Genomic DNA, 27,366 nt, shown 5'->3' on the forward strand with positions numbered 1-27,366 from the left:
AATGAATGCGTAAATATAGGATTGACATGAAATTCTTAAAGGTAAACTAAAATGACCGAAAAATGGGCTGAAATGACTTAAATAAATAAAAAGTAAATGACTTAGAATGACTTTAATGAACTTAAGGATGAATTAAATGACCTTAAGAATGACTTGAATGCTTAAAAAATAACTGGAATCCTTCAAAAACAACTTGAATGATCTGGAGAATGACTTGAATGGCTTTGAGACTGACTGGTCGTAAAGTGAGTGATCATTTTGCATTAAATTAATACAGAAAAGTGATCTCCCACTTTATATCACAAAAGTTATTTTATTCAGGGAATTTGAAACGTTATATTAGCTATGTGGCCAAGGAAAAGTTACAAATATAAGCACAGCATGTAGTAAGAACAGATACTACACTTTGATCTTGGCCAAAAAGCCAAGAAAAGCTGTATTTATTTGCTCCCCTACCGAGCAAATTAGGCACAAGGCCGATTTTTAATGTGAGGAGTGAAGGGGAAATGGGGACCAACTCCCCTGAAAGGAAACGAAAATAGAGGTGAAAGTTCTTAATCCGCAGAGTTGCGAAGAAATACTTTCCTTCTCGTCAGAGGGGAAGAATTAGCAAAATGTATAAAGGAATTTCCCCATTATATATATATATATATATATATATATATATATATATATATATATATATTGGTTTTATTGAATTTTTTTTTTTAATGATAGCTGAATATGGTTATTAGCGTTTCCGACCTTAGAGATCTAGGAAAAATATTTTTTCCAAGAAGATCGATATTATTTTTTTGAACGTAAACAAATATTTATCATTTTACTTATAGAACACGTGTTCATAGATTTCTGTTTTATAAGTAAAATAATATATATAATTAATAAGTGACCTTATGTGTGTATGTGCGGAACGGTCTCTTCTAAACTACTGTCAATTTCTGGCGACAGACTTGAAACTTGATATACAGGAGATTAGGACTTCTGGAATAAATTCGATTTGGTTTTCAGCCGGTAAAAACTAAAAATTGAAACTTGGCAGGTGTAAATCGACTTACTTGTATCCTCTATGCATGTGCAAATATACATTTGGAGAGCTAAATGTGTTGGTTTCAATTCTAGCTGATTGCACCCAAGTCATATTTAAAAAAAAAAAAAAACTTTTGAAATCACTACTATATATTAGATACAATATAATGATCAATAGAGAATTGACTCTATAATAATAAATACGAAATGTATATAATTAAAATATCATATTTAAGCGTATTTTATGACCGGGCAACGCCACACCAGGCAACTCGCTAATATATATATATATATATAACTACTTCATTTACTCACATAAAATTAATATACGAAAGTATAAATTTATGCGTAAACTTTAAGTATTTACTTCAAAAGTGCTCAATACGTAGGTAGAACTAGTTAGTAAGTTATAAAATATATATGGCGATTAAGCTACACTGAATATTCCGCCTGAAGAGTCCTAGAGTGGATGAAACGCGGAATATTCAGTGTAGCTTAATCGCCATATATATTTTATAACTTACTATATATATATATATATATATATATATATATTAAATGAGTTTAAAGAATATGGATAGATTATGTATAAATACAGGGTGGAACATAAACATAGTATGAAATAATAAAGATAAAATAAATAAATTCAATAAGGAAAAAGCATCAATGGGAAGAGGGTTTATAAGTTGCTCATCATACCTAGGCATTTCAAAGCCTAATGCTTCTTCCCATAGAAAGAGAAGGGAGCGAGTCTACAGATATAGGGAACTGTGACATCTAGCTTAGGTTGCATTAGGAAGGAAATGTAGAATAAGTAAGCCTGGAAATAAACATGAAAAAAAAAAGGATGAAAATTAGAATGAAGATGGATGAAGTACAGGGAATAAGATTGAAGGAAAAACGAAAGGAAGGGTAGTGAGATGGGGTTGCTGTTATATGAATAAAGGAGTTATTTTGAGGTTGAAGGGGAGTGGTTTGGTGACTAAGATGGGGGTGTATTCTAAAAGAGGACTGCATGGAAGAGGGTTTAAGCTCCAAAATGCTTAAGTATAAAGAGCGTTTATAACTTCTCTTTCTATATGATATTTCCTTATTGAGTTGACAAATTCATATATACCTATATTTATTTTATCTTGTCTACAATTACGTATATATATATATATATATATATATATATATATATATATATATATATATATATAAGGAACACAAAGATTATAATTTACAAGAATTTATTGTTTAACATGGATACTCCAAAGAAATATCAAGATTAAACCCTGCAGATTAAGGAAATCTTAATATTTCTTCTTGAGTATCCTGTTGAACAATACATTCTTGAAAATTATAACAGTCTTTAATCGTGTTCTTTTATGACAAGCTCTATTTCCTATTTTGATTGTATTGAGTTTTTTTATTTGGTTGGGATTACTTCATAAATATTAATTTTATATTCTCTTTTTCTTTCAAGTTTACGGAAGCTTTTGGCTTGGAAACTTAATTTTTACTTCTTGATTATATATATATATATATATATATATATATATATATATATATATATATATATATATGTAATGAGGATATGTCCTCTCAATGAAAAGCGTTGTTAAATGCAAATTCAAAATGTAAGTTTAGTAAGCCAATTCAATGCAAATTAAAAACAATAAACATTTATTTGTTTATAATTCAAAGAACTTTTCGAAGTAATCTCATCTTTATTAGGATAGACAGTTTTTTTTTTGTTTTGTTAATCTTATTTATCCCTCGTGGAGTGTAAATTTGTAAATCGCCGTTGATAACACCGAACGGGTCTTGTTTTTTCTAAGTGACATCATGCCACGAGGGATAAATGAGATAAAAACAAACAAACAAACAAACAAAAACAACAGTGTCTATCATGATGGAGACGGGATTACGTCGAAAAGTACTTTGATTTATAAACGAATCGTTTATGTTTAACAAAAATCTGCGTTAAATAGGCTTACTAAACTTACATATTGAATATATATGTGTGTGTGTGTGTGTGTGTGTGTGTGTGTGCGTGTGTCTATTGTTAACAGCACGATGTAAAACCAGGCTAATGAGTATGCAGTGTGAGGAATTGGATGGAGAAAGCGTGATGTTGGACAGACAGGCAATGTTTTTTTCTATTATATACCGTATATTTCGGCATATAAGACGACCCTTAGTTAAAAATCATCTTTAAAAAACAATATTTCATAAGATACCTGGTGCTGCAATCTCTAGCTTAGCCTAAACAAACATGGTTTCGTGGTGTAGCAATCGTCTTATGCAACCGATATATGAGCAATTTATTAAAAGTTGCTCCAATTTTATAACTTGTCTTATCTGACGGTCGCCTTATACGCCGAAATATACAGTACATATATGTCCCCGATAGTAGCCCCCTACATCAAAGTGGCACTATGCCCTGTTTGGAGTGAAAATGGAATAATATATATATATATATATATATATATATATATATATATATATATATATATATATATATATATGTGTGTGTGTAAATAATAAAGATGATATATGATATAACTGAAAACGATCTCGGCCACGCCTTCACAAGTATAATTATATTAAGAGATGTTTGCCTATTCGTTTTTATATTGCTTTGCTTCTCTTCCGTTATTTAAATTAGGTATGATTAACCCCTATTTTTGCCTTACCTTAAAAATTTGTTCAACAAGAACACACTCGGTTTTCATTCATACATTAAAAAAAACAAACAAAAAAACAGTAGCCCCCTCCCCGTCCCCCCAAAACACCCTGCCCCCATCCCGTCAGTGCTATATATATATATATATATATATATATATATATATATATATATATATATATATATATATATATATATATATATTTCATTTTTCTTTCTTTTGCCCCCGCCCCCTTTTTGGTAGATTGCTTCATGAAGTCATATTCATTCATAGAAACCGCCCTCGTCATCTTCGGATGTTGTTCCACCGCGGTTATTCTGGTTGTAGGTCACGTACTGGATCGGACATTGTTCATTCATTACAAGGGACTGGAAAAGAAAGGAAAATGAAATAACATGAAACAACAAACAAAACAAACAAAAAAACACGCACACACTTCATCAAGTTCTTGGTGTCTACAATGAAATAAATAAATGGATTCTTGAGGCCGACACGAGAGTTCCCTTTTCGGTAGCTACTGCTCCACTTACCCTTAATCCTCACCTTATAATGCTGGGCAAAAGGGAGCATCAAATACTATATCTTGATTCTTCGGTATGACTCGGCAGAGGATTGAACCCCGGTCTCCAGACTCATTAGTGAACACTCTATTATAAACAATGGTCCATTAAGATAAAAATAATTAAAAAAACAAAAACAAACTAAAAACAAGCAATCTAACAAACATTAAACCATTTCCCAATCTGCACAACTTGTTATTTAGTTTTTTTTTATTTTTTTTATTTTACTTTAGACAAAGTTTTCAGAAATCAAGAGCTCAAGGGGTCCCTTTCCTAGGATTAACACTTGATCTCTATTTGAGATACATAGATACATGAATATTCTATCAAAGTTCTCCTTTTATATCTCAAACGTTGAGTTACTGAAGAAGTTGAGAACATCAAGAAAAAGTTCATAAAACATTTCATCGTTTGTTAAAAGAAAAAAAAGTTGGTTAGTAAAGGCCTTCCCAACCCTCCACTTAGTGTAGACCTCCCATTGTTTTTCAGGTAATTAAAAAACAAGCAGGTCGGTCTTTAAATGAGAGTGGGAGCAAAGTGGGAGGTAAAAAATGAAACAGATCGGGTTGGGGTAAGAGAATGGAAGGTGTCCTCGAAGATTTAACATGACAGGAGTGACAGGGACAATATAAAATGCGGGAGTGGGCATCTTTTGGAGGCTCTCTAATACTGAAAAATAGCATGGGTTTAGGACTCCCTCACTCTACTAGTGAAAGGTCTATAAAAATTGAGGGACGAGTTCTGTAGAACCGAGGGTAATGTGTGCCATGCAGGTAACACGAGCTCGTACCTGACTCCTCAATGGATGAATAAATTAGTGTTGTGCACCCTTCTACAGAAATCCATCCCTGATCTGATATTCACTTTGACCTGATGCTTAAAGTAGACTAGCAGATCCTGATTGGAAATGGATCCACTCCTATAAACCTCCTTAAGCCGTAAAACACACACCAACATTCTCAATATGACTAAGATGGCTAGAAAAACATTCTTTTCTCCGTAGGCCACTGTGGGGCTATATTGTGGATGACTTATGCTACATCCAGGACCATCAGATGCCTGGCATTGGCGTGAGTCATTACTTTGCTAATATAGTTCCAAAGGAGCCACAGTCTGCTGCAATTGAAAAAAGTATGCTCGGCTGCTCCTCTTTCATTAGCATAACGTGGGCAGTAAGGATCCATTCTTTCTCCATCTTTGATCAGTCTGTCATAAAGGGAAAGAGTGTATCTAAAACCAATTGCGAGAGAGTATTCAGAATTGCTGAGATAACCCTCGCCTGGCACCCAATCCCATTGCAAGCGGGCCTTCTCCTCCAACCATCCCAGCTGCTCCTCAAGTGGATCCGAAGTGGTACCCTCCACTAACTTTCGATACAATTTCTTTCTAGGCTGTATAAGAGCCCTAGGCCTCAGCAACACTTTAAGAATTTTTGTTCCTCTCTCAGTTTATGGTGGGATTCAACCATGGGCTTGAATATGAATTTGGGAAAGGCCTTCCCAACTGCAGAGACCAAGGAATGTCATCTGTCCAAAAGCGACCCAGAAAAGACAGTATTCTGGCATTCCTAAGCTTACCTTGCTTGGACGTTAGGTACAGATTTGTCTCCAGACAAATGGTTTTCTATAGAAGTTAGAAAAACCATCTATCTGCAGACAGATCTGTACCTAACATCCGAGCAAGGTAGGCTTGGGAATGCCAGACCTGGCAAGTCATAGACATACCGAAATACTGTCTTTTCTGGGTTGCTTTTTGACAGATGGAGGAGAGTAAGCATGTAAAAACCCTAAGATGGCCCGCAGGAGGGCAGTACAGACAACCAGTAAAGGATGAGAGGAAACACGTAAATGGCACTTGCCTAAGCTCCTTCCATTTAAGGAAAGCTTCCTTCGAATCCAAAGCATAATCAACGATTCAATCTTTACCTATACTTTTGACCAGTTTTTTCCAGATGAAGGCCTAGTCCAAACTAAACGTTCAGATCCGGAACAGGCCATCTGACCAGCTGAACATACTCAAAAGTGCATTCTCACCACTCCAAGCACCCAATTGCAAGCTATTGTATTTGCTACTGTTGATGTGGTCCCTGTAACTTCTTCATAATGAGTGAGCACCTTTACCACTGTCTGAATACCAGTGCGACTTGACATAAAAACTTTGACATCTATGGTGAATGCAAAAACTTTGATGTGCTCTCTGCCAGGAACAGCTATTCCACACAGGACTGGTCTCGCCACTCTGTCCCTCAGTTTGCAAAGGAAGAGATCCAATACCAGGATGTAAAGAAGGGGTGACAGCAGACAACCCTAGGGCTCAAACAGCGAAACTACAAAAGATTTTGAGAGCTTACTATTTACTTGCACTGCTACTATTGGTGGACGGTACAGGATAGAGACCCACGTGTGAAAGTCCACATTAAAACTGGTAGCCTCTAAAACAGACCCCAGGAAACGATGGTCAACCCTATCGAATACTTTGGACTGATCAAAATTGATCAGTGTGGCCTTTGTGTTGTGATCTACTATTGGATATGGAGACGTAGTGACGCACATTTGAAAGCAGGTGTGCATACTTACGCATTTCAGATGGATTTTGATCTATGTTCTTATGTCCCATAAAATGACCGGAATTGTAATTATCACAAAAACAAGCATAATTCATAACTCCAGGTCGGGAGTTATGAATTATGCAATACAAAATAGAAAAGAAGAATGTGCTATCTTAATATTTACATTTCCGGGAATATCGATTGATGGCTATATAAGAGATAACATAAATAATACAGAAAAGAGAAGGAAGCAAACTGACAGTGGCGAGCGTGATTGACATCTTTAACATCTCTCCATCGTCATGCTGCACACTAACCAACCCCACATAACTAACCTCTCTCTCTCTCTCTGTCTGTCTGTCTGTCTCTCTCTCTTTGTCAATAGGCAAAAAGCTTAATTGTGAATAAAACTTATATGTTGATAAATTCGTCTCTGTGTTGATTTGGAGAATAACAAAAAAAGAATAGTCAGGTGAATATATGATTTTAGCAAGCATTTGAAAAGTGCAAGCTAGAAAATTATATATACATTCAACAACGTAACACTACTCCTTCTATGATTGTGCATATCAGATACAAGCCGTTTTGTCCAAAATTCTCCCTATCTTAAAAAAAGAAAAATCTCTATGATGGACGTATCTGTGACAAAAGGAAAATATCATACTCCAAAAGTTACGTAAGCTTTATTTTTAAATAAGAAAATCAAATTTATGAATAAGAGAAGAATGGCCATCTTGTCCGCCATTTTGGAAAAAACGAAGAGTGATAACTCAATAATTCAAACTTGCAAGACTTATGTTTTAATGCCTACAAATTCTCATTAATAGCTTTAAAATGACTTTTTTTGATAAAAATAAAACTACTTATGTGATTTTTGGAATATAATATTTTCGTTTCATCATGGATGTACATATTATACAGATTTTTCTGTATTTTTGTATTTTAATATAAGGGGAATTTTGGATAAGAACGAAAATTTCATTCAAATATAAGTAGACCTTATATATATATATATATATATATATATATATATATATATATATATATATAGGTTTAGTGTAAGAAAATTTCTTGACTTGGTTTGCGTTTCTTGTCATCTAACATTTCTTTGGTAATGCTGAGTCCAAGAAATGCCATGGAGGCTTGTGCAAACCTTAGAGAACTTGTATACCTACTGAGAGAGAACTTGAATACCCACTAGGAGAGAACTTAAAGGCCTACTAGACACTGTCCTAGAGTGTCTAAGGTTTCTCTATACATGAGGATACATTTCCCTACACATAAACTCTAAATAAACATTCAAAATAACATTTCGTATTTGTGGCCCCAAAAAGATCTTTTCAGTCTGGCTAACCTGCACTGGATTTTACGAGGAATAATGCACCTTCTCCAAGTGATGTTACTTCAAGTAAGAGCACAAAGCTGGATACTCCACCAGACTAGATTAATTCTTGTCCTAGAATCCAATAAGATCAAGAGACTACAAAAAAGATATACTATAAAAAAAAAAGGAAAATGAACTCATTAAATGGTCAATTGGAGAGGGGAAAATTATATTCTCAATTTATTTTTACTAACTTTTGAGATGTAAAGGAGAGCTATTCAGATATCTATGTATCTCATATAGAGATCAAGTGTTGGTCCCATAAAGAGGACGCTTGATTTCTAAGAACTTCGACTGAAGTAAAATAAAAGAACCAATACTCTTATACATATACATACATGCGTATATAAGTTTTTTTGTTTATTTGTTTATTTATAAGTTTTTTTGTTTATTTGTTTATTTATAAGTTTTTTGTTTATTTGTTTATTTATAAGTTTTTTTGTTTATTTATAAGTTTTTTTGTTTATTTGTTTATTTATAAGTTTTTTGTTTATTTGTTTATTTATAAGTTTTTTTGTTTATTTATAAGTTTTTTGTTTATTTGTTTATTTATAAGTTTTTTGTTTATTTGTTTATTTATAAGTTTTTTGTTTATTTGTTTATTTATAAGTTTTTTTGTTTATTTGTTTATTTATAAGTTTTTTGTTTATTTGTTTATTTATAAGTTTTTTTGTTTATTTATAAGTTTTTTTGTTTATTTGTTTATTTATAAGTTTTTTGTTTATTTGTTTATTTATAAGTTTTTTTGTTTATTTGTTTATTTATAAGTTTTTTGTTTATTTGTTTATTTATAAGTTTTTTGTTTATTTATAAGTTTTTTGTTTATTTGTTTATAAGTTTTTTGTTTATTTGTTTATTTGTTTATTTATAAGTTTATTTGTTTATTTGTAAGTTTTTTGTTTATTTGTTTATTTATAAGTTTTTTGTTTATTTGTTTATTTATAAGTTTTTTTTGCTTATTTATAAGTTTTTTGTTTATTTGTAAGTTTTTTGTTTATTTGTTTATTTATAAGTTTTTGTTTATTTATAAGATTTTTGTTTATTTATAAGTTTTTTGTTTATTTATAAGTTTTTTGTTTATTTGTTTATTTATAAGTTTTTTGTTTATTTGTAAGTTTTTTGTTTATTTGTTTATTTATAAGTTTATTTGTTTATTTATAAGTTTTTTGTTTATTTGTTTATTTATAAGTTTTTTGTTTATTTGTTTATTTATAAGTTTTTTGTTTATTTGTTTATTTATAAGTTTTTTGTTTATTTGTTTATTTATAAGTTTTTTTTTGTTTATTTATAAGTTTTTTTTGTTTATTTATAAGTTTTTTTTGTTTATTTATAAGTTTTTTGTTTATTTGTTTATTTATAAGTTTATTTGTTTATTTATAAGTTTTTTGTTTATTTATAAGTTTTTTGTTTATTTGTTTATTTATAAGTTTTTTGTTTATTTTGGAGCGTGTTGAATTTTATAGTAGATGCCAACTTTTCTGGTATTCAAATATTTAGTATGCGTTTATTAAATTCAATATTTTATTCAGTTTTGAGTTTTTGTAATATTTTTGATAAGTTGGTTTCAGAACTAAACAATTTGTTAGAAAGTGAACCAGCGTGAAGAATTCATGAGATGCTACATAAAATGGGGCTTTTTTCTTCTCAGAGAGGTAGGCATGTGTGATTTTTGTGTGCTCTATTTTAAGTCTTGATAATAATACTTCTTTTCTATTGATTTTTGAGTCATTTTTTTGGGTTTTTTTTTTTGGCATAAAGTTTCAGTAATGTTGCCATTTATTTTGGGTATAGATTTTGATGCTTATTTTGATGTTTGTGTATAGGATTTTGAAATTTGGGTCAATAGAATTGTTGTGAGTTAACACTCACATACATACATACATACATACATAATTACTACTATAATAATTTTTAATACCTACAGACACTAGTGTTTCATCCTTTTGGTAATCATCAGTGCAGGGTGACACGATTACTACCCATCAGGAGATTTGAACCTGGCCACGAAACCATCTCTGACTCCATTAGCAAAGAACAAACCCCACGGCCTACCTCAACTGTATATATGCATACCCATACTTACACATATAAATAAATACCTATATAATTCGTTTATTTGTTTTGTTTATTTTGGAGTGTGTTAAGTTTTATGGTAAATGCTATTTTTTAAATTTTTATTTTTATTTTTTTTTTAGGTATTCAAATATTTGTTTTTGGTTTTTATCATATTTTTGACTAGTTAGGAGAAACTATCTGGAAATAATTCCTTGAATGCTCTGTATAGAAACTTTTCTGACGATTATGTTTTCGTTTCATAGCAACCTTAATGAGATCATTTTCAAACTTAAGAGTTTCTTGAATTTAGAATACCTTAAAATATATTTCATGTCTAAAAGAAAAAAAAATCTCATCCAGGTAATTTATAAGATAAATCTCACCTGTCTGCTTAAATGTATGTATGTATGTATGTATGTATGTATGTATGTATGTATGTATGTATGTATTTATGCCTAAAACTTTTGACAGAGGGGACAGATTTTCATGAGATTGGTATCGTTATGAAGTTCGACTCTTCAGACAACAAATATCGAAAAATTGGCTAAAAACATTAATTCCTTCTCCCTCCCCGGGCACTTTTCTCTTTTTTTTCGCCAATATTTTCGAAAATCATCCCCTCTTTTCAATTGGCTAGTCTTAATTTAAACCTTCGCCACTTCCGGTTATTCGATGGATGCAACAGCAAAGACGTCACATTTTTTTAAAATGTTCTTTTCCTCCTTCTCGGTACGGGTTTGAGCCTGCCTGCCTACTATCACTTTTTTTTTTTTTTATTTTTTTTGCTCAACACACACCTCCAAACACTCGGGAAACACCGGGAACCCAGGCTACTCTTATGCATAAGAGTTTCTTGTATTTAGCATAGCTTATATAAGATTATATGGATGGGATTTTTTTTTTTTTCATTTTAAGCATGAAATATTTCTTATTAATTTCGGATAATAACATATACATCATCAGAGAATGAAAGAGTTCTTTTGTTTTTATTTTTTCCTCATAAGATGTCCTCATGTTATTGTGTTATGGCCCTGCCGGTGTAAACACATGCAGTATTGGTAAAACTCTGATGATATCATTTCGAAACCCAAGGCTTTCTTTTCATTTGAATTACTTTACAGCGATATGAATGGAATTTGTCGACCATAGCTCTCAGTCATTTTTTAATATAGAGAGCTTGTGTTAACCCTCTGTGTTTAACGTTCAAATGCGATTAGTGTTATTTCTCTGCATGAATTAAAAAAAATCACAAAAAATGGAAACAAAAAACAGAAAACATCAAAGAATAAAATTAAATTCATATTTACCAATTTTTCTTCTTTTGCGGGTGGATTACGGAGGAACCACATGCTGGGTGCGTATAGAATATTCACTATGGCAATAATCCAGATCATCCTGCAAAAAACAAATCGGAGGAATTAAATTTTAGATGGTCAAGTCCGGAGTCAGATATTTCTCCCTCACTGGTTGTCCACACACATTGCAACTATGCTCCTATGCATCGCATCAAACATGCAGCATTGTGCATGTTTACAAACAATAAAGGAATATTTCTCAAAAGACTAAACACAACCACACAAAAAAGAACTGACACAAAATAGCCAATACTAACTCAAAACGAACCAAAATGACAAAACAATAAAACAAAAGCACCAATCACGCCAACTGATAAAAACAACAATAACGCAAATACACAATAAAAAACGAACATAAACAAACACAATGTTCTCACGGGAATGATATGTTCTAAGTAATGATGGTTAATTATTAAATTTAAGAATCAAATAAAACATACTTTGCTTTAAATAGGATTCATACTGTAAAAGGCAACCGACATCAATAAAAAGAAAATTAACACCTAAGTATGTTTTCGTTCAACATATAGACACGAAAGAGACACGTCTGCTTTTATTTACATTGTGAACCGAAAAGAGAGAAAAAGCGGCAACTCGTTTATATATCATCTAAAGTACATGTCATCAAAATATCTTAAAGAAAGGGAACTAACCACTCACTCAGTCCAAGGGATACAACTCTTAAAATTTTCAGAGTATTAAAATATGATCTCAGCTAAAGTCTGTGTACATTGATAATTTCCAACAAGTAATTCAACTGAACTTTGTTATGATTGGTTGTTTGTGTGGTGAGAAAAAATAAAATAAAATAGATGAAACGATTCTTGCAAGATCAACAATTTAGAATGATTGTGTTCACAATTTACAACTGAATGATTATTAGAAGCCATCTTGAATTTTGATATAACATCGTATATCAAGTGCAGACAACTCTTGTCTCAATGTCTCTTATCGAGGGCAGATAATTCTGTTTTCCCCCAAAGTGTTTCATGTTAAATTAGGTGCAATCGCGTCGAGTATTTTTAAAACTCGCACGCGGTTAATAACAAGACAAAAAAGAGAGAACAAATACTCTTACACTCTAACATGCATAGTATAGATCACTTACCATGCAAATCCTACACTTTTAACAAAAGCGCCACCTAGTGCCGGACCTAACAAAAAAGAAAAATGAACTCATTAGTATGCATGTGAAATCAATTTATCAGTCGAATGCAGGAGATTTATTTTGTTTTGGAAACATTGTTGGAAATTTACCAAAAACAAAAGGAGTTTTGAAGTGTTGGTAGATGTAACATGATTAAGGATATTTGCTAGCATTTGCGTATGCAGATTTATTCGCGAGTATATTTTTTATTTTTATTTATTTATTTTTTTTTTTTGTATCAATTTATTCTACGAGTAAATATCAGCCCGGCAGACAATTTTAGCTGCTTCTTCTTCTTCTTCTTCTTCTTCTTCTTCTTCTTCTTCTTCTTCTTCTTATTATTATTATTATTATTATTATTATTATTATTCATAATAATAATAATAATAATAATAAAACGAGTGAATAATTTCATAATCAATGCTGCCAACTGAGACTTTCAAAACTTGGTAAATCGGAACAAAAATTTGGTGCTTCTGCAGTGTAACATGATTTTTTCGGCAAAAACATTTTCTTTTATTTATCAAATTATTTGGCAAAATTACAGAATAGTAGACGAAGACCCTCTCCCCCATTTTAAGAATGACTTTCTAGTTATAACATTATTATCTACAAAGCCATTCTTAACATAAGGAGGAGGGCTCTGCCAAAAAATGTTTCTTTTGGAGTATTTGAAAAAGAAAACATTACAATTATAATAGATGAATTTGTATGAAAAATAAAATTAAAATTTTTCATCTTTGGATTCTTCAGACTACTCTTCTCATCTTGAGTATTATTTTCACAACGTTTCGGTCGATATAACCTATTTTCTTCAGGTGTATCTTGTTGAACTCAGGAATCTTTCTTGTCCAACTCGGGAATTTTTATGTTAAACTTTGAATCTGCACAGAATTTCGAACGGAAACCTTTATTTTATCCACGGCTGTAGTATGTTCTCATTCCATGAGCCACACCTGGGTAAAAGTCCGAAGTAATTGTATTTTTGGGTTACCCGAACTGAAAAATATATCACTGACTGATGACAAGCCTGCATCCAAGAATATAATAAAGAATTTAAAAGAGGTAAAATCTTGCCAAATAAAGAAATTGGAAATTGGAAAATCTAAAAGCTAAGGATGCAAAAATCCATGTCCAATACTCACCAATAAGAGCCATTCTCAACAAAAGTAAACGTCAGCAAACACCCTTTGAGGAATCAATACTTAATAAAGGTTTCAACTTCACAACTATCATGCGGATTCCATATTTAGATACGATAGCTCCAATAGGGGAGGTCGTCTTGAATAAACCTAAGGCACATGGAGATGAGCTAAGGTGGACAGTTAGACAAACTCTAACTGTTCTACAAATATTTGAATGGTGAATGCCCCGACAAACCCGGCAAGCAGCAGATGTAGTGAGTCTGTTCACGAAAGTACCCACTGACGAGAGTAACTATAGTACGGAATAAGCTGACTTCAGAAAGTTCACTTGCATCCCAATTGACAACATAATGGAGATGTTGATCTTCTGTGTAGAAACTACATACTTTGTGATAAGACCTCATCTATATCGTTAGGAAGAGGGTCTGTCAATGGGATCACTGTTATTCCCAGTACTGGCCAATGTACATGTGAACTACTTTGAGGAAATTACATCAGGATCAACACCACTAAATGTGGCTGTGTTATGAGGATGACACATTCATACAACCGCCTCACCAGAAAGATGTTCAGGCAAGTATATACAGTTCACAATGGAAAAAGAACATAACAAATTCTTTCATACAGGGTAGTTGCTAGAAAAGCGGGAAATTTGAAGGTCAGCTTAGACCATGAATAAAATGTGTGATTGCTATTTTTTGATTGGTTCTTTTGCTGGTTTTCTAGGTTAAGACGCTGCAGTAAAGTGCACGGACGACATTTTGAGTATCTATGAGTATAATATAATATTTGTCTTTGAAAATATTTGTAAAAATAAATCGTTGTTTGACAAATTTCCCGCTTTTCTAGCGACCACCCTGTAGTTACTGGGGTGGCATCTCTACAGATTCTAACGATGGACTATTCCTGACATCAGTTTCGATAACCAGTTTCTGCTATCAAGCAGTCTAAACCTGAGACTCAGAGGGAGTGAGTCGTAACCTCACCCTAGTTTTTAGTTGGTTCTTTTGTCGTCGAGCTTAGATTTCTACGTTAAGACGCTGCAATAAAGTGCACGGACGACATTTTGAGTATCTATGCGTATAATATAACATTTGTCTTTGAAAAACTTTCTAAAAATGATTCTTTGTAAAAATAAATCGGTGTTTGACAAATTTCCCGCTTTTCTAGCGACCACCATGTAAATGTGCTGATAACTCGCACTGGTCAGAGGTTTATATCAGCTGTATATTGAAAGCCAACTTTCACTGGGCAGTACCTAAACTTCAACTCCCACCATAATGTGCAGAAAGGAATCGTCTGTTGCCTATAACACAGAACAAAAGCAATATGTAGTAACAGCAATGCATATCAAGAAAAACCTTCTACCGAAACAACTATCCAGAGAGCATGACATCAGCTCTAAGAAATCTGTACCAGACACCAAAGGTCACCACCCAAGACTTACCACAGTTTGTATAGCGTACATGAAGGGCCTGTCTGAAAAAAAAAAGAATCCAAGAATATGTAATCCATATGATATCAGGATAGTATTCAGGAGTGACTTGACTCTCTGGAAACGTCTTGTGTGAGTCAAACTCTTGGTGGAAAGAATCCTGACTAAGAACTGTGTGCATGTGATCCCATGTAAATGTGGGAAAATATACAAAGGTGAGACATGTCAAATAAAGGTCAGGTTAAAAGAACACCGAAAAGTCATAATACAATCGAGTATAGCTGACCATATCTGGAGAAAAAGGGAAACCATCTACTAGAGAAGAACGATGATATTTTAATGGCGGATGCTCCAATGAACTACAAGCCCTTGTACATCCTCAACGTAAATAGCCCTGAAAAACCCAACACGCAGCAAAATCACACCCCTACACAGTAGAGATTCTAGATGTAAGAAAGCCTTCTACTCTAATAGTTTCTTCCCCAGAACTGCTAGACTTTGGAACTCACTTCCGAGTTCCTGCTTTCCCAACTGTACTGATATGCAGAAGTTCAAATGTAATGTGAACGGACATCTCGTTGATCAACTCCCTACATAGTATCCCTACAACTTATGGCCCTCTACATCAAAGTGGCACTATGTCTTGTTTGAGGTGAAAATGGAATTAAAAAAAAAACACTCGAGAATTCAAAGCTTAAATGAAACAAAGTATTGGCTATGATGATGTTATAATACTACTAACAGACAAAGGTAATGCTACAGTGTTAATGATTAGCACAGAATTTTCCAAGAAATTGACAGATTTAATAGGATCTGATGGATACTGTAAAGTAAAGACGAATACAAAAATGGGAAAGGAAGCTGTCACAGATCCTCAGTAAGGTAAAGGACTTAATACCACCTGTAAAATACAGACAGCTAGTTCAGCACTACAACAAGCTACCACACCTGTATGGCTTTTCTAAAATTCATAAAGACGGTATAACACCTAAAGAAGTAGCACATATTATGCTGGGAGACGATCAACTACTAAGCAGACCTAGTATGGAATTTTTCACCATACGGGAGCCATTAATTATAAATAATAGATTATATATATATGTGTGTGTGTGTGTGTGTGTGTGTGTGTGTATCTATATGTATACAGGGTAGAACGATAAAGTTGTTGTCCTAAAGAAAACAACACTAAAAGTTTATTTTTAAACTTCTATTTAAAAAAATCAATTCATGTAGTAGAAGTGACATTTATTCAATATAGCCACCTTCAGCCTCAATCACCGCCTCGATACAGGTTCAGAACTGGGAGCATGCCTTTTCCACAAGCACCGGCAATTACTCAACAGATGGCGGTGATCAGACTAGCTTTTGTGTTGTGGGAGGTCATGTTGGTGATGTTCTCAATGTATGACCAAACAGAATTGTCCAATGGGTTCAGGCCGAGGGAGGAAGGGGCCAATGGGAGAAAGGTATAAAGTTGTAGCACTCCTTCTGAAGCCAAGCCTAGGTCTCTTTGGACTTGTGGGCCAGCTCCGAGTCTTGCTGCCACACCCAGGGTCTGCCAGAGGCCACCCGATTGCGCCACAGGATCACCACACTCTTCAACACATCAAGGTACACTTTGGTGTTGACTTTTAAGCTGACTTTGAAGATGTGAGGTGGCATGATGTGACCCTCACTTGAGACCGTACCAAAAACCATAACCGTGACTGGAAACTTCACCACCCTAGGCACGTCTCTGCAATCCAGTGATGCATTTTGAGGGTGCTGGTAATGGTCCTGTTGTCATAACTTGGATTGGGCATAAGTTGTACAGCAGCACATCTGATTTCGCTTATTGAACATTGTACCACTTTCAAACAGGATAGAAGGCTCCTATCGCTCTTGGGATTTGTACACAACTGGCCAACTAGTAGATGGTCTGCAACAAAAAAAAAAAAAAAAAAAAAAAAAAGAAAGAAAAAAAGCCTATTTTCATCAAACAGATTAGAATCAGGTCGTCTTTTCTAGTGTGCCAATATTATCGTTCCACACTGTATATACATATGCTCAAAATCAAATATGGCACGTGCGCTTTGAATTAAATTATTTTTCCGGGAGGGGGGGGGGGGCTATAAACACTACAATAAATGTTTTTTTAAATTTATATTCTTGCTGCCTTTAAATATTTTCATTTATTTTTATCTACAGTTTTCTTCATAAAATCCTTTTTCATTAAAAAAAAAAAAAACAACAAAAAAAAAACAGCAAAAAAAAAAAACATTCCCACTGTTTTTTAAGGAACATATATTTGTCTCTGATGAGTTGCTTGGTGGGTTTTCGCTAGCCTACAAAACACGTGCAAGACATACTTTATAAAAAATGAATAAAGTATTATGAGCGAATTAAATACATCTTCTGGACTTAGAATGATAACTAATGCTATATATGTATGTATATGTTATATATAAAGTGGAACCTCTAGAAATTAAGTGGTTCCAGCTTAGTTTTCATGTCCTGAAATGCGTTTTCTGCGTAAATCACCTAATCTGTTCAAAGCCCTATAAAAACGCCCATTAAATTTTATAAGGGATAAAATCAGAAGGAAATAATCGTTTATAACAAAGAAAAGACTGTATACAATTCGGATTTAAAGCAAAATTTATCATTTTAGACTATTAAAATAATTTCTAATGCAATTGAGACGGTTTACCTATTCATTTATTTTTTTTAATACTCATATTTGAATTTAAGTTTTGAAACCCATAAATCTTTGACGTCACTCCAAAGCTATGATTATTTTTCATGGTAATGTTTTAAGCCCTATTTATAAGAAAATACAAATAACCGTTTATACCTGTAAATGAAGCAGATATTAGAAAATAATGCAATAACTTTGGTAAAGTTTTAATACTTTTCGAGTGAGACAATGCCCGAAATTTACGAAACACTTATTTATTTTATTTTAAAAAATTTTTCATTTACATCGCTTTCTTCTCCCCTTCTCTATTTTCCGGATCACTTTGACCTTTACCTTGGCTTACTTAGGATTAGGAGTTTATCCTTATCTTTACATCTGCGAATTAGGATTTTTTTTTGAAAAAAACAGCAAACTCCCTCACCCCTCACAAAAATTTCAAAGGATGTATGATAAAAATTAAATCAGAAAATCTTTCTTCAATCAATATTCTTCAAATGTGGTAAAAATTGTAATACATACAATTTTACAAATAAAAAATAGATGATTATATTTAAGCATGGGGATAAATTAATTATATACATTTTGAGATTTTATTATTATTGCTATACAACTTTGTGTAGTAAATAAGTAAAAACTATGATGAGAAATGGGAATGAGGACGGAGAGAGTGGAGGGGAATGGGGGACGAGTAGGAAGTAGAAAGGCATGCCTTAGGATCACCACCAATAAATTGTTTATGGTTTCTCCTTTTCATTCTTCCTCTTTGTTTTTTTTCCTTCTTTTTTTTCTTTCCTTTCTTTTCTTCCTTATCTCTTAACCTCTTCACTAATGTATATGCAGGGATGATAATGGTGGGTGGGGATATACAAGAGGGCAACGTAAGTTGTACATTTTCTGACCACCAAATATTATAGTCCAATTAAAAGCATTTTTATAACTGAATAATCCAAATCTTAAATCACTTTTAGCATAGATATGTCAAATTCACATTCCATACTGATTGAACCTATACACACTAGTATGTTTATGATTTATGGCGGCCATCACACACACACACACACACACACACACACACACACACACACACACACACACACACACACACACACACACACACACACACGCGCGCGCACGCGCATAGAATACTATTCTTTCTAGCATAGATATGTCAAATTCACATTCCATACTGATTGAACCTATACACACTAGTATGATTGATTTATGGCAGCCATCACACAAGCATACAAATACTATTCTTTCTGTTACCTCTATAACGATCTTTAACCCCCCCCATCCTTTCCCATTCGTTCCTCTATATCAACACAGACTCAAATCCGCACCCCTGTTGGATCTCATTTACATACAGCCAAATCTTATTTTTCACAACATTTGACGAAACTTCCTGATATTAACTCCGTGTGACAAGGAAGACATATTATTCTTATTGCAAACTTTGCTTTCAAGTTGTATAGCTTGAAGAGGTCTCTAGTAACTAGCTGACAGAAACATGCTCATGTGTAGCAACATATTACTGCTTATGTGTGTGTGTGTGTGTGTGTGTGTGTGTGTGTATATATATATATATATATATATATATATATATATATATATATTAGTTTTGGGACGAGAAATCAGAATTGGCAACTGGAAAATCAGAACTTTTGGGGGTATTAGAATCAGTATGGGAAACATTTGTGCCTATTTTCCGACGCCAAAAACGACTCTTTTAATTTTAAGAGATTTATAAAAAAATCTAAATTGGAATCTGTTACTGTATTGGAATTGAGAAAAATATTGGAATCGTCCCATCACTAATATAATGATTAATCGGAATCGAGAATCTGAGAAATGGAACTTATGAGGGGTATCGGCATCAGAAACATTTGTACCTATTTTCCGACGCCAAAAACGATACTTTTAATTGTCCTTTTGTTTGATTTTGTTTAAAGCAAAATCTTCCATTGCTGGTGGTAATGATAAATTATTGATTTCAAATTACCAGTAAAACTAAGCTCTATAGATCTACTCCTCGACCCAGTATATTTTTACGTTTGAGAAAATATTTGCCCATTTCATATGTGTTTTTACGGTAATCGGGAAAAATAGCAACATATATATACACTCACATTCCTATAAATGTGGGTTTTTTTTTTGTGTATTGATAATCATATCAAATAAACTTTTTTTTCTTTTTATTTAAAAACAAAAAACAACTTTGTTATACATGGGTCGTGGAATTGTATTCATTTGAAAAAGATCTAACTAATTTGCATATTCTTTTAAACATTTATTTTAATTAATTTCCCATTAGTTTTTTTTTCGGTTTTCTTATGAGATGATCATGTTTAGTTAACTATTACTTGCATAATAAGGTTATAGTAAACACAAACCTCTTTATATATATATATATATATATATATATATATATATATATTTGTTTAAAAATTTTATCTACCAAACTTCTCTGTCAGTTTTTGGTCTACAGACATGAAACTTAATATATAGAGTATTCGAACCCATGCGAAACTTTTTATTTGTGTTTTCGCCGGGGAAAATCGATGCAAAATGTGAAAATAAAAAACAAAAACAAAATGAAATTTGCCAGGTGAATGTAACATGACGACATTACGAATATGCATGCGTAACGTAATAGCTATTGATTCATGTTTTAATTTTTAGCCTTGCAGCAAACATGTCTTTATAGCTCAGGCGTTAACGTCAAAGGAAAAAGTAAATCGTAAGCTAAACGTTTTGGTTTCGATTCTCAGTGGTGGAGCGAGAGTCATTTTTTAAAGCATTTTTTAAAAAAATCATTACTATATACATATATTAGACCCCTTCCTATAGAAAAGTGCCCTCAATTGGGCGCTTTCTATAGGGAGGGGCGTTTTTTTCGCCGATATTTTCGAAAGTCATCGCCTCTTTTCGATTGTTTAGGCTTAATTTAAACCTACATCACTTCCGGTTTGGTGATGGGCGCAACAGCAAACACGTCAGCTTTTTTCCATGTTCTTTTCCTTCTTCGCGGTACGGGTTTGAGTCTGCCTGTCTAGGACCACTTTTTTTTTTCTTTTTTTTTTTTTTTGCTCCACACACACCTCCAAACATCCGGGCAACGCCGGTCATCCAGGCTAGTATAAGAATAAATACGAAATCTGCATTAATTAAAATATCATATTTAAGCGTATTTTATGATCGGGTAATGCTGGGCGGACTGCTAGCAAATATATTATATATAGCTCTGTATAGATTGAGATGTTTTTAGAGCGTATAGCAATCCTATTCCAACATCTACACAAAACCTGTCAACACATCTTCACCTATCTCTTCAAGAGATATTTAATTTTTTCATACCTATTTATCTATCTTAAACGTCCACCTATACATACCTTTCCAGCATCGACCTATCTTTATTTTTATTTATTTTTTTTTATAGCTATATCTGTCTGTCTATCTGTCTAATATTTGAATTTCAGTGTACACACGCGGTCAATTTCCATATATATGAAAAATTCTCTTTGATAAGATAACTTAATAGACGACAAATTATGGCGTAGCATCTGAATATTTATGCTAATAAAATGTCCGACGCCGTCGGTTTTGTTTCGTGGTTAATCGATTCTTGGTTTGTTTTTATGTGGTCGGATGGGCGGGAGAGAACTGATTGGACATGCGCACACGACAAGCATTTACTTTTTTTTTTTATTGTTGTTGTCTTTGTTTTATGCACAGTTTTGTCAAAACACAATTATTAACCAACCGGAAGGGGCTCAAAAATTGACAACAAGTGTAAAAAGGAAAACAAAAAACTAAAGAAGCTTATTTGTGAAGTTAGGAAGCTGGTGAGAGAGAGAGAAAAAAGTGAAGAGAGAAAGGAAGAAAGAGAAATTGAAATAGAAGGGGAGAAAGAAAGAGAGGGACAAGACGGAAGAAGAGAGAAGGATAAAGAAAAAGGTGAAGAAATAAGTATATAGAGAGGGGGGGAGAGAAAAGGAGATAAATAGGTGGCGAGAGAAAGAAAGGAAAAGGGATAACAGGAGAGAGAGAGAAAGCTAAATAGAAAGGTGTGTGTGTGTGTGTGTGTGTGTGTGTGTGTGTGTGTGTGTGTGAGAGAGAGAGAGAGATCTTGTTTGTTGAGTTAATACATTGATTACGTCAGGTATGGTTCTCTCTAGAGAAAAGCATATTTGATTACAAAAACTAAAACTACGCCACCAAGTTGTTCGACCTTCCCGATCTTTGACGAGAGAAATGGAGGAAAATAGGGGAAGGCAAAGAGATAATACGGCACAATCATGTTGATACACCGGTTCTCGCCAGATCACCGAAGTTAAGCAACGTTGAGCCTGGCCAGTACCAGATGGGTGACCATTTGGGAAGCGCTGTATGTACCTTCTGGGAAGGTTGGGCGTGGGACCAGCACCCCCACCCCGAAAAAAGAACTCGCTACAAAAATGTCTACAAATTTGTAGATAGCATATGCCCCCTCCAGGGGCTCAATGGCTATGGATGGATGGATGGATGGATGCCACATAAGAAATGATCTTTTCGGTTTGTTTCTAAGTGAATTCAATTTGCCTTATAGTTTTCTGTGCGGTTTATTAGTTGTACACAAACTGTAAATACGAGAGTTGGTCGAAAAGTAATGTATCCTATTTTTTAACTAAAAAAAGAAGTTGAAGAGCTATAAAGATGAGAGTGGTAACATTAGAACGAGCGACCTTTTGTACTTAGGAATTTACTTTTCTACATAGTAACCACAATTCTCAATGCACTTATGCCAGCGATGAGGTGGTGGCTGCGCATGGGCGTCCAAAGCGCGCTTTTTCACTCGCATCTCTGTTACGCCACTCTGAAATCGACGAACTCATCTCTTCACTGTGCTGAAATCAATTGCATCGACTTTGGCAGACGCTGGTGAATGTTGATCGGTTCAATTTATCCTGCATAGAGGAATTCAATGATGCATCTCTGCTTCTGACTCATGTTCATGACAGAGGATGCTTTCCTAGAGTCTCATACTGTTAATATCTGCAACAGAGAAATGGAAGTTTCAAGTTATGAATGCACAAGTTTGCAATTCCCTTTGATCCATTCGGCCAGAATAAAAAAATCTGAGGCATTACTTGTGAAACGTCCCTCACATGTGGTGCACCACTTTATTATTATACTAAATGTGAGTTCATCAACATTTTTGTCCCTAAGACTTTGTATCTAGATATTTTGATAAAATCAAGGCTAAAGTATATCTTACTTCTGAGTGGTGATGAGACGATTTCAATATTGTTCCCAATACTGATACAATTACCGATTCCGATTCTTTTAAGGTGTAAATATTTCGTTATAGTTTTATTTTTTTATTTTTTTAAATTGCTTTATTTTCGGCTACCATAAAAACATGTAATATGCGCACATATTTTCACAAATGTATAAATATACTTAGGGATGTGTTTAGTTTCACTAGTAGTTTATAATCGACAAATATTTATCCTTTTATCATTAGTACAATCAAAGGAAAATGAAGTTCAAAAACAAGCAAAAAAGACAAGGCTATTAAAGAATCGTTTGTGGCATCGGAAAAAAGGCACAACCTTTTTCTGATTAATACTAATTTTGAGACTGAGTCATGTTGATGTGATATTTTTCTACCCTATTTCGAGAATCAATCGACTCTTCCAGATACTATGGACAGAGTTATAACAAAGTGTCATAGCAGTTATTAGTGACAGCCATAACCACAGTATCGGACGCAAACTTCTTGTAGCACACTATTTCTGTACTTGTGTAAATGCATTTTGTAAATATACCACTATGTTGTCTTAATTATCATCGGCTTATAAAAGTGATAATACTGGTGATGAGGATTCAAAACTATATCCCACAACACTGGAGACAAAGTATTTGGATTTATTCGAATCAACATATTTCGAACGTATGTTGCACAACATTGACAACAAGAAATTCGGCCATGAAACTAATCCTGGCTTACGTTGCACACAACACTGGCAATGGAAACTCGGATTTATGTCTGTAGTCGTATATTCGGATTGTTGAAAAATTACTTTGGTGATATGCTTTGGATATTTGTTAATTGCAACAACAGAACGAGAAGTTGAAATATAACTAAATTTTCAACAAGCAAAGTGAGTTCTGCAAGAAAAAAACAAAAAAAAACAAAACAAAAAAAAAAAAACAAACAACCCCCCCCAAAAAAAACAAAAACAAACAAAAATCCCTCAAACATCGTGAAAGGGATAAAAGAAAAATGTCGTTTACTGGGTAGGAGTAAACAGTTTTAAAATTGTAAAGTGAAGGAAAAAGAAAATAAAATCAAGAAAAAAAAAACGGTCTGTTGATTTTCTCTTCATTAATCAAAAACAAGGAGACGAATATTGTCTGAAGAGAGCTTGATAAGGATACCTTAAACGGGCCTTATTATCGGGCTTGAAACCGACGGTACCAATGATCTGTCTCAACTAACAACTTTCTGTACACAAAATGTAAGTACGCTCTTAAAATTTGGATTTTCCTTTTAATTGAGCACTCTGCTGGAATTCCAAAAAAAAAAAACTAATCATATATATATATATATATATATATATATATATATATAGTCACTCCACTTCCTTAATGATTTAAAATAAGGCGTCATTCTACACGGTTATGTGATTTGCACCTTTAAAATTTACATGTCGTAACAAAGTAAAATATATTCGAAAAGATTTTATTTTATATCGATTTTTTTTAGACATGTTGGCAGCCATTTTCCGTTCTGTTTAAAGTCGAGGATTCGATTTCTAGAATCAGTCCGAGGGGGGGGGGGAACTAAGCCATTTTGGTAACGTTTTATCTGTTGGGCTGAAGTTTAGACAACGCAATAAATCACTGAAAATCAGAAAGACGAAAGAAAGGACTAGTTTAGATGATGGTTTGTGTGTGTGTGTGTGTGTGTGTGTATATATTGTGACATGATCTTTAAATTGGATTATGTATTTAAATCAAAATTTAAATACTTAATTTTAGACTGACGAGATGTATCATTTTCTGTTTTTATATTTTGTCGCCGAGGTAAAATAAAACATGATTCCCACAAGATAGGCTAATGCAGTAGTTGTTTTGAATTAACCAAAAGTCTACTAATGTACCCACCCCTTTAAAACTTGCAGAGACTTTACTGGCTGGAGATTTCGTCAAGTCTATGTTTAGACCGGATTGTGAAGCAGAGAAGAAGAGGGAGGAACCGAAAGTGGGATCGCTTCCCCTTTCCCTTTTTTTAACTGGACACTAGCGGAAGTTACTCTTTTCGGTTTGGGTCGCTGACCTGTTAAGTGGTCTCTCTCCTCGTGGGAGGAGGAGGCGACTTCTTCCCCTCATGCGAAAAGGATACGGATATACGAGACGTGGACAACGCGAGCTTCTCCAGTCATGCGAGAGAATGCGATGAATTTACTTTCTCACGAAAGAGACGATGACTTTTTCCCATCATGCAAAGGAGATATGGATGTACCGAACGCGGACGATGTGACCACTTATCCCTCACGAAAATGACAGATATACAACGCGGGAGCAAGAAAAGAGAACACGTGGATTTGCTATCCGAACTTTTTCCCCACCGAAGGAAATATCTTGGATTAATTGCGTCGTTGACGAGTTGGGAAACACACCAGCAAAAGAAACGAAAAAAAAAAAACAGAAAAAAAAAACAAAAGAGACCTGTAAGGGCAAAGACTTTGATTACCCCCCCCCCAAGGACTTTCGCTCATTTCAATACGCGTAGATATACTTCAGATTCCATAACTTTGAATACATTTCTTTTTCTTTCGTTAAACTCTTCCTTTTTATTCTTAAATAAATCTATTTTTGTATCATTTGAAAAAGTGTTTGTTATCCCGTTATTTTTCGCAATTTTATTGTGTTCGTCCTTGTGTTTCTATCCACCTGTTTTATTTATTTACTTTTTTTGCTGTGTAACATATGCGATAAAGAGAAAAATACTTGGATTTTTGCTTTCTCGTAAATTCCTTTGGCAACGGGTTACAAAGGTAAACGATACTTGGTTTTATCATTAAGTTTCCGTTCGTACCACTGTTATAAATTGCCTTACCACACCTTTTATCGCACGTGTGTAACAATATATATATATATATATATATATATATATATATATATATATATATATATATATATATATATATATATATATATATATATATGAGAGAGAGATAAAAAGGAACAAACCGAGTTATGTGTTCATCAACGTTTCGTCTTGATTTCGAGACTTCCTTTTCGTCGGAATACTATTTCCATTATTCTCATCATATATATATATATATTAGGATGGAGCAAAAATATCGTCTTTTGACGTTCAACTTCAAAAGATCATAACTCCTTTCATAATAAACTTTATTAATCGAAATAAGATCCATTAGAATCAACACATTTTTGCCAACGGGAAACAAATTTATTTGTCCCATTAGCATAGAAATCCAGAGTTCTGAAAGCGATGAAGTCATTGAAAGCCGATTCGGCATCATTTCGAATTTTGGAGCATTTTTCGCGCAGGAAGTTGTTGAGATACTTGAAAAAGTGATAATCGTTGGGCGAGAGGTCCGGTGAATGTGAGATGAAGCAGTCTCGTAGCACAATTCATTCAGTTTTTGCTGGGTCAGTTGATCAATATGCGGGCGAGCGTTGTCATGGAGGAGGATTGGTCCCTTCATATTGACCAATCTTGGGCACATACGTTGAAGCTTCTGGCGCATTTCGTCCATTTGACGGCAGTACTTCTCCGCCGTAATCGTTTCGCTCGGATTCAAGAAGCTATGATGGATGAGACCGGCTGCAGATAACTAAACAGTCACCATAACCTTTTTTGGTGCAATTTCGGCTTTGGGAAGTGTTGTGGAGCTTCTCTGGCATCCAATCACTGTGCTGAACATTGCCGGTTGTTGTAGATAATCCACTTCTCATCATACGTCACAGTCTTCTCGAGAAATGGATCGTTTTTGTTGCACAGAAGGAGCGTAGACGACACCTCAAAACGACGATTTTTTTTATTATCGTTCTTCATGCAGCACCAATTTATCTAACTTTTTTAAGTTCCTTATTTGATTTCAATTGTGAACGACTGTTGAGTGGTCGACCTCAAGTTAAACAGAAACTTCTCATGTGGTTTTGCGAGGATTGGCTTCAATTAAGGCTTTTCAAATGTTCGTTATCAATTACAGTCGGCCGGCCGCGACCGTCCTCATCTTCGAGGCTCTCGTCACCATTGCAAAATTTCTTGAACCACCGTTGTGCCACACATTCGTTAGTGGTTACTGGGCCAAACACATCATTGATATCACGAGCTGTATTGGCAG

At 33.8% G+C, this 27,366-nt stretch overlaps 1 protein-coding gene and 1 pseudogene across 3 annotated transcripts in view; both read right to left on the reverse strand.

The window, feature by feature from the left end:
• Nucleotides 1-252: 252 nt before the first annotated feature.
• Nucleotides 253-436, reverse strand: LOC145243259 (U2 spliceosomal RNA; annotated as a pseudogene).
• A 3,469-nt stretch (nt 437-3,905) lies between these two features.
• Nucleotides 3,906-27,366, reverse strand: part of LOC145242127 (synaptic vesicular amine transporter-like) — an 802,797-nt gene continuing 779,336 nt past the window's right edge. For 2 of the 3 annotated variants that reach the window (XM_080105049.1, XM_080105050.1), the window contains exons 16-17: nt 12,709-12,754; nt 11,303-11,640 (exon numbers count right to left, since the gene is read on the reverse strand). In XM_080105049.1, coding sequence (XP_079961175.1) covers nt 11,442-11,640; nt 12,709-12,754 — 245 coding nt within the window. In that variant the 3' untranslated portion in view covers nt 11,303-11,441. Of the gene's footprint in view, nt 4,067-11,302; nt 11,641-12,708; nt 12,755-27,366 lie in introns of those variants that run through there. The other variant, XM_080105051.1, reaches the window with a different exon arrangement.

This window comes from Euprymna scolopes, chromosome 21, assembly GCF_053919585.1.
Source record: "Euprymna scolopes isolate OS-2025 chromosome 21, ASM5391958v1, whole genome shotgun sequence".
Taxonomy (NCBI): domain Eukaryota; kingdom Metazoa; phylum Mollusca; class Cephalopoda; order Sepiida; family Sepiolidae; genus Euprymna; species Euprymna scolopes.